Here is a 12,399-nt window from a genome sequence, read left to right on the forward strand (position 1 = left end):
TCCAATTCCTAGTTTCCTCTTTTTCTGTTTAACCCTCCGTAGAAATACTTGGAATATTAGAACCGAAATTGTGATGGTTAAGAAAAAATACAGAAATATGGTCATGCATCTCTTAAGGATGTATATTGAGAAATGTGTTAGGTGATTAGTTGTGTCAACATCATTGAATATACTTACACAAATCTATATATGGTATAGCCTGTTGCTCCTAGGCTACAGACTTGTATAGCATGTGGCTATACTACAATAGTAAGTATTCTTGTAGCTAAACAATGTACACCAAGCTTGTTCAGCCTGCAGCCTGCTGCCTGCATGTGGCCCAGGATGGCTTTGAATCCAGCCCAACACAAATTCGTAAACTGTCTTAAAATACTACAAGTTTTTTTTAAAAAAGCAGCTCATTAGCTGTTGTTAGTGCTAGTGTGTTTTGTGTGTGGCTCAAGACAATTCTTCCAGTGAGGCCCAGGGAAGCCAGAAGATTGGACGCCCATGACTACACACAGAAAAGGTGCAGCAAAAATACGGCATAAGAGATAAAAACTGGTATGCCTGTGTAGGGCACTTACTGTGAGTAGATTTTGTAGAACTGGAAGTTGTTCTGGGTGGGTCAGCGAATGAGTGACGAGTGAATGGGAAGACCTAGGACATTACACTGTAGATTTTATAAGTGCTGTACACTTAGGCTGTGTTCATTAAAATTGTTTTCTTTAATTTTAGCTTTCTGTAACTACGTCATAAACTCTAAAATTAAAATTTTGACATAATTTAAAGCACAAGCACAGTGTATACATATATAAAAATATCTTTTTTATGTCCTTATTAGCTTTTTCCTTTTTTTTAAATTAGATTATTTTCCAAAACTTTTTTTGTTAAAACCAAGACACAAGCACACATATTAGCCTAGGTGTTAACAGGGGCGGATTCATCAGTGTCACTGTCTTCCATGTCTACATCCTGTCTCACTAGAAAGTCTTCAGGGGCAGTTATGCGCATGGAGCTGCCACCTCCTATAACAGCGCCTTCTGGCATACCTTCTGAAGGACCTATTAGAGTCTGACTTAGAGTTAACTTTTTGTTTTCATAAGTAGAAGGAGTATACTCTAAAATGAATAATAAAAAGCATAGTACAGTAAATACATAAACCTGTAACATAGTTGTTTATTACCAAATATTCTGTGTTGTACAAAAATCGTATGTTTACGATTTATGACTGGAGTACAGTATGTATATTTACACCGGCATCACCACAAACATGTGAATAATGTGTTGTGCTGTGACCTCACTAGGTAATAGGAATTTTTCAGTGCCATTATAATTGTGTGGGAACACTATCATATGTATGGATCATTGTTGACCAAAACGTTGTTACACGGTGCGTGACTGGACGACTCATAGATGGAGGGTTACTGGAGATAGGCTAAATAATGTAGTGGAAAATGGACAAGATTGGTGTATTGTTTTATTTTAGTTGATACACACCTTGACTTTCCAGCTTATTCTAAATTGCAATGTTAAATATAATGTTACTAGTCATCAATTAATTAAGAGTCACAGTATGTTGAATCCCTCTAGTTTGCTTGTTTCATGGTTCTCAGAGCAGCCAGTCTTCTCTTTCTGGACCAGTTTGAAGCAACTCTCAAGAAACAAGCTGTTTTATTGGCGCCAAACCTCGCTAATGGAGGTCCTGAATGGAAGCATATACTTAAAGTCACACCTGCTTAGGTTTTTTTCATCAGGCTCTTCAGATTGTCACTCCATGATGACACAAAGCCCACCCTCCCATCACACTCCACCCCTTTTTAAATCCCCAACAAGGGTTAATATGCTATTATACTTTAAGTATATGTAAATAAATTAGATTTTCTTGCACATGTTATGTATGTTGACTGGTTTGTAAGGGGCCTAGGTAGTACATGATATAACTTGCTGGGCACACTTTTGAAGTATGTTTCGGCTTCACAATATTCTTTGCATTCTAGTCTCTTTATGCTCCACAAGTTGGTTATTATTTCTTCTCCTTTTTGTTACGAAAATAGTATAACATTATTAAGAGAAATTCAATGAAAAAGAAAAGTTTAATTGTATTTAATTAGATAAATTTTATTTCCAAGTCTATTAGAATTTGAAAAATCTAAATCTAATTCCAGTCTAGTTATCTTTTTATAGGGTATGTTCTTATGGACATGTTATTTAAAATTCGAAAGAATGGAAAGCTGCCCATCAAATGCTTAACAAAAGTGAAATGTTTAACTTTGGCAAGGCATAGAATAGAATATTTGATGACATGCCATTTAAAATGATTAAAAATGTGCATATAAATGAACAAGCAAATATGTATGCCAGTTTTATAAAATGTATGTCAAAAAATAATAGAAAGTAATGTAAATAATAGTTTTGTTGATTTAATGAGAGTATGAGAAATAACTTTTTCCCTTCCCCTTATAATTTTATGCAGTTTAAAGAATTTAAAAATAAAAATCCAGTTGTCAAGAGCTTGATGATTCCTCGTTTTAGTTTTTTTCTTTTTGCTGTTGACCCCTTGTGTATCTTTTTCCCCCCAAAAGACAGGATCTCACTGTGGGTTGGAGTGCAGTGGCACGATTTCGTCTCATTGCCGCCTGTACCTCCTGGGCCCAAGTGATCGATCCTCCCACCTCAGCCTTATGAGTAGCCAAGATTACAGGTGCACACCACCATGCCTGGCTAATTTTTAAAATTGTTATTTGTAGAGACAGGGTCTCCCTCTGTTGCCCAGGCTGTTCTTGAACTCCTGGGCTCATACAGCTGTCCATCTTGGCCTCCCACAGTATTTGGATTACAGGAATGTGACATGGTGCCCTGCTTCATCCTCTTAAGTTTTTTGTCAATTTTCTGGTATGGGTATGTGACTTTTTTCCAATTCTTGACCAAAACCTACAAGTTCTTCAGTTGCTATATTGGTACCTATTGCCACCTCCTTTACAGAGGAAAGGCAGTGTGCCACCTGATCATTATCAAAAGTTGGATTTGTGCTAGGATAGAATTTGACCACTCTGAAAACCATTTTGAAATGAGTTCTCACTATTAAGGAAAAGAATAGGAAAAGATATTGGCAGAGTAAAATGTATCTGAAACAGTGTTTTAATAATAGAGGAGCAAGAGAAAGACTCAGAGAAAGAATTGAAGTAGGCTTCTTTAAAACCTTTCTTAACTGGTAAGCCTGAAGAAAAATGGAAGAATCTGCCAACAGGTCAAATACATACTGTTGTTCATTAGAACTTCATTATAATTTATTTATTTATTTTATTATTATTATTATTATTTTTAGCAACAGAGCCTCACTCTGTTGCTTAGGCTAGAGTGCAGTGGTGTGATCTTGGCTCACTGCAACCTCCGCCTCCCGGGTTCAAGCGATTCTCCTGCCTCAGTTTCCTGAGTAGCTGGGATGACAGGCACGCGCTACCATGCTCAGCTAATTTTTGTATTTCTAGTAGAAACATGGTTTCTTCTTGTTGGTCAGGCTGGTCTCAAAGTCCTGACATGAGGTGATTTGTCCACGTTGGCCTCCCAAAGTGCTGGGATTACAGGAAGGAGCTATCGCACCTGTTGAACCTCATTATACATTTTCATTTTAAAATAGATTAATTTTTACATGGATTTAGGCATACTAATTAACATCCCCTTCATAAGAAAAGTTTTGCCCTTTGAACAAACAATCGGTTAATACTTAATATAAATTTGTCACCTGGGATGGTGTGGTAGGTGTACAGCCTCTGATAAATCTTACAAAATGAGTATTGTGGAATGCCATAAAGTTGATTTTGTAAATGTCTTTGTTAGCAGTTTATAGCTGAATAAAGCAGATTTTTATCTACAATTATTTTAAAGCAAGAAAATATTTAATTAAAATGAAAAAAGCTCATTACAGTAATACTGCTATGATGTGTGGTGACATAAATGCTGTCAGAGTGAAGGATGTTGGGGTACTTTAGACCACATGCTGAAAAATACTTAGGTACTGTCATAGATGTTTATCTTCAGGCCTTCAGCGCTAGCTTCAAATGGTTCAGTGTTGGTGAGAATTAAGATTTGGGGGCTCATAGTCTTGAAAACATGCTAAGTGCTACTGTGATGTTGAATCACGTGAATTATAGCAAACTGCATTACCAAAGATGTGAAATTAATCTGTTAGCTTTCTTTGCATGTTTTTTCTTAGTTTCTGATTTTATTGGAATGATTACGATAATATTCCCCTACCCCACAGAACCTCATTTGAATTGCAGAACCAGAGCATGGAAAATGACCTTATTTGGATTTTGTTGACGTCAGTCATTCAGCATACTGTCGTTGAATAACTACCCTTTACCAAAGTGCTGAGTTTAGGGGTAAATACAAAGAGAGATGGCTCTTGCTCTCCCAGCCTTTGAAGTATTATAGGAAAGAACTTCAACAGTAATTATTAAGATACATAATAAAGTGCTATGGTAGAGGTACGTGCCAGGGATTGTGGGAATGGAGGGAGTGGGCTTCTTATTTAGACTGATCTGACTGCTGACCTGTACTGATTTAGGTCTTTTAAAGAGTATTTCAGAAACAAAGATGTAGAATTTATGTTTTTATTTGTTTAAAACCTGTAAGATTTGGTTAGTTAAAAAATTCCCAATATCTTTGTAATACAGAATGACATGGAACCTAGCAAAGCTGTTCCACTGAATGCGTCTAAACAAGATGGACCTATGCCAAAACCACACAGTGTTTCACTTAATGATACTGAAACAAGGAAACTAATGGAAGAATGTAAAAGACTTCAGGGAGAATTGATGAAGCTATCAGAAGAAAATCGACACCTGAGAGTAAGTTCTGTTGGTTGAAAATAAGTTGACTGAAATCTGAAGGTATAGGACATGTGAGTTTATTAGGCCATTTTAGCAATTAGTTTTTAAATGTATCCTTGGTCAGTTCTTTCTTTTCCCTAGTTTGATTATGTCCTGGCCTTTGCTCCCCACCCTACTCTTCTTTTTACCAGTCTTCCTGTGTTTTCATTGCTGCAAGTTCCTTGCCTTAGCACACATTCTAATTGTTTGTGATCTGGCCTGTGGCATTGCCATCTTCCACTATTGTTTCTCCTGTTCTTCCCATTTTGTGCCCCAGTCATACTGAACTGCCTAGGATTGTGTTTTCCCACATCATAGCCATGAGTCACTTAGGGCTGTTGAGCATTTGAAATGAGGTTTGTTCAAATTGAGCTATGCGGTGAGTGTAAAATAACTGATGTTGAAGAGTTAGTACAGAAAAAGGTAAAATCTTTTTTTATTGTTATATTTTGAAATAGTAGTTTGGGTATATTGGGTTGAATAAAATATAAAATTAATTTTACCCATTTCTTTTTGCTTTTAAATGTACTTTTGGGAAGATTTAACATTACATATGCAGCTCACATTTGAAGCTCACATTGTGTTTGCATGGGGCAGCATTGGGCTAGAGTATGTTGGAGAAGAAGCTGTTTAATACTCCTCTTTTGCTTTAGTGTAAACTCTGCACAGTGACTGGAATGGCCCTGGAATCCTGTCCCTCCCGACACAGGACATACACACATTGATGTTTTGCTACTAAGTTGTTGTCATCTTTTCAGTATAGCCTTTGGTGGGACCCTCTCTCAAAAAGAAAAAAAAAAAATCGATTTGGCCTGTCTGCTTTGTGTCTCCACTATGCCAATTTCATTCATTTCTTACTTGTTAGAGGCCTTTCTCCCTCTAGTGGGCAGTAATTTCCTTGGGGGCAAGGGCTGTGTTTCATTTATGTCTGCATTCACAGTACATGCATGTAGCAGTCATTCATATATTTGATTGAATAAATGGATGGTGAAGGAGGACTGATTTGAGTATGTCTGAACTTTACGAGTAATTTGTCTTTGACAAGTAATTACTTGTTTCAAGACCTGAAAACCTATACTTTGCTCTTTAGGCTTTGTTTGAAGCTCTTTGCAGCAAAGTAGATGATAGAAAAATATATGTAACTAAAATAAATTAAATGATAGAAGTTATTTGATTATTCTTTTTGGTAGGTGTATATAGGAACTACACTCTAATTAAAGTCACTGCATTTTAAGTTGATCTGTGAACATCTCTGCTAAAATGCTTTTTAAAGTGAATATTTATGTCTCTTCCTATTTAATATTTCATAGTACTCCCTCAAGGGTTACCCCTCTGCTTCCAAGCACCTGTCTGGATAGTAGAAAGAATATCTTTATTTCATACCCACACACCATGGATCTTTCTAGGGATTTTGTTAGCTACTTTTACTTTATCTGCCATGACTTCCACAGTTCTGTTCTTTGATAAAGATGTGCTCATTAGGGTGCTCAATAGATTTCTTTTAGAAGCCACTGTTTACCTCTGCCAGGGAGGGGAGAAGTGGAAACAATAGGAATGACACAGGTGGGGCAGGGCTGAAAAATAGGAAGAGTGAACAGGAAGTAGGTGGGAGAGAATTTATTCTTGGCCTCTACTTTTTATATGCTGATGTTCTGTTTGAGATTTTGAGAGATGATTGTGCTGTTGGAAAAATAAGACGGTGGCCCATGCCTGTAATCCTATCACTTTGGGAGGCTGAGTAGATCACCTAAGGTCAGGCGTTCGAGACCAGCCTGGCCAACGTGGTGAAACCCTGTCTCTACTAAAAATATAAAAATTAGCCGGGCATGCTGGTGGGCACCTATAATCCCAGCTACTGGGGAGGCCGAGGCAGGAGAATCACTTGAACTCAGGAGGTGGAGGTTGCACGTGAGCCAAGATCACACCATTGCGCTCCAGCCTTGGTGATAAGAGTGAAACTTCGTCGCAAACACACACACACACACACACTCTTCGAAGACCCACTGGCTTCAATAATTTATTTTAAACTCTTTAGTATTTTATTCGTAGACCCATCATAATTTTTTCCAGATTAGGTTTTTTGCCTTTGCCTGTTCACTGTTCTTTTTTATTCCTCTAGTTCTGTTTTTTTTTTTTTTTAACCTTTTGTCTTTATCAGCAGCATGAAAAGCCCTGTGGTTCGTAATTCATACTGCATGTGAATTACCCAGTGAGCTTTAAAAAATTACTGTTTACCAGGCCCTCCTCAGACCTAGTGAATCAGAATCACAGGAGTATTAAAAGTTCTGCAGATGTTTGTGAAGGGTAGCTGAAACTGAGAATTACTGCTGTTTTTACACAGGACTAATTAGCATGAGACCCAAAAAACCCAACTCCAGAAAATCCAGTAAATAAAACTGTGCCATTAGGTGCACTCTTTTAGTTAGTGTTTATTTATAAGCACAATGAGGGAATCGTGGGAGAACATTTTGCCTTGCACTGAAAAAAGTAAAAATCAGTCCTGCCTTTCATCAGGTTGGATAACAGACACAGATAAAGCCAGCTGCATAGTTAACAGGTATTAGTATTTTTCCCAAGGTTCACACTGCACACAGTGTCATAACAACTTGCTGCCTGAAGTGACTTCTGCTTTCTACTGAGAAACCTTGTCCTCTAAAGACAGTGCTGTGTGAAGCCACATCGGTAAGAAAGAAGCAGCCCATTCTTGCCTGGAGGATCTAGGTCATTTTGACACAGAGAAACACCGTCAGTTTCCAGTTCAGGTGCAGAGCTTCAGATAAGGGGTTCCTATATACATTTCTCATCTAAATTTTTAGTTTCTGAAGAAATAGTATTCTTTGTCTGCTTTGCAATCCGGACCTGGTGCTACTGCTTTACACACAGCTGTTTGCTTTGCTTTGAGCATATGAAAACACTGTTACTTAAATTTCATGCTAAGCTGTTTCCTTTCCCCAAATTCTGGGATACCCGTATCTCCGCTTTTGGCAAGAATATCCCCTTGTGCCTCTGCTGTTCTGGTTCCTCAGTTGCAGTAGGCCAGTAAACACAACTGGCAAACTACAGGTTTGGTAGTTTTGACTGATTGGGCTGGGACAGATGCAACTGATTTTAAATACTGTGGGCCACCTTGGAAGTAAGTGTACAGAACTCTTCTTTAATGGTGTTTTTAGTGGGATTTTAAAAAATGTAAATATAACTAGATCTGACTTTTGTATTTTAGGAATACATTTTTCAGCTCCAGTTTAAAAAAATCAGTGTTATTGGGGTATAATTTATATCCCATGGAGACACCCATTGTGAGTGTACAATTCACTGATATATAGAATTTTGCAACCATCACTATAGTTCAGTTTTAAAATGTGTCCATCAGTCCCAGAAACTTACCTTTTGTGGTTAGCAGTTAATCCCTGTTTCCGTCCCTCACCATGGGCAACCACTAATCTACTTTCCATCCCTGTAGATTTTTAGCTTCAGTAATCTTGTTAGTATGCTTGTTTTTAAAAACCTCTTGTGTGTGTGTGTTTTTTTTTTTTTTTCTAGGATGAAGGTTTAAGGCTCAGAAAGGTAGCACATTCGGATAAACCTGGATCAACCTCAGCTGCATCCTTCAGAGATAATGTCACCAGTCCTCTTCCATCACTTCTTGTTGTAATTGCAGCCATTTTCATTGGATTCTTTCTAGGGAAATTCATCTTGTAGAGTGAAGCATGCAGAGTGCTATTTCTTTTTTTTTCTCTTGACCAGAAAAAGATTTGTTTACCTACCATTTCATTGGTAGTATGGCCCGCGGTGACCATTTTTTTGTGTGTACAGCGTCATATAGGCTTTGCCTTTAATGATCTCTTACGGTTAGAAAACACAATAAAAACAAACTGTTCGGCTACTGGACAAATTGTATATTACCAGATCATCACTAGCAGATGTCAGTTGCACATTCAGTCCTTTATGAAATTCATAAATAAAGAATTGTTCTTTCTTTGTGGTTTTAATAAGAGTTCAAGAATTGTTCAGAGTCTTGTAAATGTTATTTTAATAATCCCTTTAAATTTTATCTGTTGCTGTTACCTCTTGAAATATGATTTATTTAGATTGCTAATCCCACTCATTCAGGAAATGCCAAGAGGTATTCCGTGGGGAAATGGTGCCTCTTACAGTGTAAATTTTTTCCTCCTTTACCTTTGCTAATATCATGGCAGAATTTTTCTTATCCCTTGTGAGGCAGTTGTTGACTGAGTTTTTCATCCTTACAATCCTGTCCCATGGTATTTAACATAAAAAAATAATAAAACTGTTAACAGATTCTTGCTTGATAGCTTGTTTGTGTCTGTCGTGTTATTAGAGGGGAGTCCACTATATATGGTTACTTGACATTATGATGCAAAGGTTTTGCTTCATTGAAACCCTCTCAGATATTACAGTATTTTTAATCGAAAGTCCTAATTCTGTTAAGGAAAGGAGTTGATTAAATTTCAAGGTATTACTAGTATTTTGGGAGATTACAGGTAGTTTGTTTTCAAGATAATAGAAAATAAGGTCCATGAAAATAGAAGTTATGTGATTTCAGTGAGTTGAGGTGTTCAGCGTAATCTGATTTGCCCCATTCATAACAAGTTCTGAGAGTATGTTCTCAAGGAAGATTTAACTCTCCTTGGTTTTAAAGTACTTTTTAACCAGTCTAATAAGTCTTATTTGTAACATTTCATAATAATAATTAAAAGGTGTTTTTTCCCCACCCAGTTTGACACTCAAAATAATGTTCATGATGGAAGTTTGGTAATACTGAGCAAGCCTATGGAATTTTCTTTATGAAAAATGATTTTATCCTTTGTAAATGTTAACCATGTGAAACACATTTTCAGTGTAAGTATGCGTTACAGGGTCTGATACTTTCCTGCACTTAGTCTTATGTCTTCATTTTATTGATACTAGATAGAAAATTTTGGAATCATAAAATAGATTCAGATTTTAGCTGCATACAGTCTAGTACAGGTGAATTTTTATTCTTAAACATAGGTGCTGGTTATTTTTTAAAGAGTTGTACTCTACCTGAAAAGGAAATTGGATTTTAGAACTGGATGTGGTGCAGTGAAGTACTTTAGGCCCAGGTCTGTGTACACATTTTATAGAAGAGTGAAGTCTTCTGAAATATTTTGGTTGCCTTTTCATTTCAACTGTATTTTGAATTTGTCAGATCACATATATTGTATTACTGTGCTCTGAGGTATTGTTTATAAAACCTCTTGCCTGTGTGCAAAAGTTGCTAAAAAGAAACACAAGTAACGCCTCTCTATTACTAGCATGCAGTGCTTCAGGGAGTATTTCCACTGCTGTGTGCTTTAGTGTCTGTAAAAATCCCCTGTCCCCTTTTCTGGTAACTGGAAAAGCATGCTAAAAATCGTCTTATATTTTCACCCCGTAAATGCAGAATCAGTAATTCCTTGGCTTAAAGCTGTTACATAATCAACATTATTGGTGATAAGTGTCAAGCTTGGTATCTATCATAGCTATCTTTTTTTAAAAGAAATTAAGTTCTTGAAAATTTAGCCAAATCCCGTTTTATGGGAATGCTCCTTAGAATTCATTTTGTTCAGCCCCTTTGTTTTATAGTTGAGAAATCTGAGGCCTTACGAAAGTTAAGAGAACTTTCCCTGTGCCTCACAGGTAGAGGCAGAGCTGGAACTAGAAATCTGGCCTGTGGACTCTAACTCAGTGTCTTTTCTGGTAACTAGGAAAAAATTGTCATAATTTGAGAGACGGCTGAATTAATGAATATAAGATGCTGTTTATAATAAGCATATGTGAAGTTTCCTATCGTAAGACTACTGGCTTACTGTTGAATACAGTTTGGTTATAGTGTTTAGGCTAGACATGACTCCCACATTGTTAAAACAAACATTACAAAATACAATGTATTTTTAGGTAGGCATTTTATAAAATGCATTATGCCGTGGTTGGTTTTGAGATAGATTGTAGTCTGGGTAGCATCTGTATGTGGGCTTAACTGTTCTGCATATCAGGAGATGCTCTGATTGTATAGGTGAGACTCTGTTTCTGTTATTTTTAATCGCTTTATGAAATGTGATCAGATTATTTTATTACCAACATTTACAGTTTGAAAGTCCAACTGTATTTATTGACTGATAATATAGAGATTAAATTGTCTTCATTCCTTACATGTTTAGAAGTTTTTGCTTTGTCTACTTGCTTACTTGTATATGTAAGCATGAGGGAAATACAGCCGCTGCTAATACTGAAAATACAATCAAGGAACTAAGGCCTTACTTCAGTTCATATGTGACTTTGAATGCACTAGCTTCCTTCATTCTGTAACTAATGTACCATAACTTTCTCCATTCTTGTATTTATGAAAAATTAAGAAACTATGTTCTGAGTGTGTGGTACGTTCCCTTTAAAAAAAAAAAAAAAGACACTTGGAAGAAAAATGTATGAAATTCTAGAAATTCTGATCAAAGAAAAATTCTCTCCTTTTTAAGAGTCTTGCTCTGTTGCCCAGGCTGGGTGCAGTGGTGTGATCTTGCATCACTGCAGCCTCTGCCTGCTGGGTTCAAGCGATTTTCATGCCTCAGCCTCCTGAGTAGCTGGGATTACAGGCGTGGGCCACCAAGCCTGGCTAATTTTTGTAGTTTTAGTAGAGACAGGGTTTTATATTGGCCAGGCTGGTCTCAAACACCTGAATTCGTCTGCCTCAGCCTTCCAAAGTGTTGGGATTACAGGCGTAAGCTACCGTGCCCAGCCAAGAAAAATAATACTCTCAAATATTTAGCTCAGATGTTCACCTAAAGCTGTTATCATTTGGAATGGGAATTAGTTTTGAACTGTAATCTTTCAAATTGTACCACTTTGAAAACAAGTTTTAACAGTAAGGTAAGAAAAATAGTTCCTAAGGGTGTATTCCCCAATTGTGATCTGCCACTTTAGATACATTCAAATAATAGTTTTCCTTAGAGCTTTGCGCATTCCCATTCACTGAGATTTTAAAAATTTCACCCTTGTTAGAGGGAAGGATCAATGCTTACCATTTGGAAAAACAAAAGCAGAAGATAGATAAATGGTCTTTATTTTCTAGCTTTCAAGGGGAATTAAACTATTTGTGAATAAATGTTTAATATGAAGTGCCATTTTCACAATACAAATACAGTTTCAGCAGATTGTGATGGTTTGTGCATTTATACCCTGTTAAGTATTAATAGCTAGTCACTGACTGGGACTTAAGTTCTGAAGGTAGGTAGACAGTCTCTTGCTCAGTGAGACAGTTATTTTTTTAGTAGGAAGTGAGAGCAGCCGATTTTTTATTCTACATTTTGTAGCCCAGTTTTGGTAGAGGCCATGCTTCTGGGGAGTTCTTTGCAGAAGCAGTGGCATCTTGGGAATGAATACCGAGCCATCCCTGGGTTGGTGCAAATAATTATAAATGTACATCACTAAGGAAAAATAAACTTTGTCTTCCCCTTCCTACACTTCTGATTGTAGAAATAGTGTGTGCACTTCGGGCAATTTTTGGAAAATAAATTATTAAAAAAATGCC

The 12,399-nt window shown here is 36.8% G+C and overlaps 1 protein-coding gene across 3 annotated transcripts in view; it reads left to right on the forward strand.

Moving 5' to 3' along the window:
• VAPA (VAMP associated protein A) overlaps nt 1-11,026 on the forward strand; it is a 44,461-nt gene extending 33,435 nt beyond the window's left edge. For all 3 annotated transcript variants that reach the window (XM_032293390.1, XM_032293392.1, XM_032293391.1), the window contains 2 exons: nt 4,659-4,832; nt 8,394-11,026. In XM_032293390.1, coding sequence (XP_032149281.1) covers nt 4,659-4,832; nt 8,394-8,552 — 333 coding nt within the window. In that variant the 3' untranslated portion in view covers nt 8,553-11,026. The remainder of the gene's footprint in view (nt 1-4,658; nt 4,833-8,393) is intronic.
• The last annotated feature ends 1,373 nt before the right edge of the window (nt 11,027-12,399 follow it).

This window comes from Sapajus apella, unplaced genomic scaffold (assembly GCF_009761245.1).
Source record: "Sapajus apella isolate SASKATOON/1434 unplaced genomic scaffold, GSC_monkey_1.0 scaffold29, whole genome shotgun sequence".
NCBI lineage: Eukaryota > Metazoa > Chordata > Mammalia > Primates > Cebidae > Sapajus > Sapajus apella.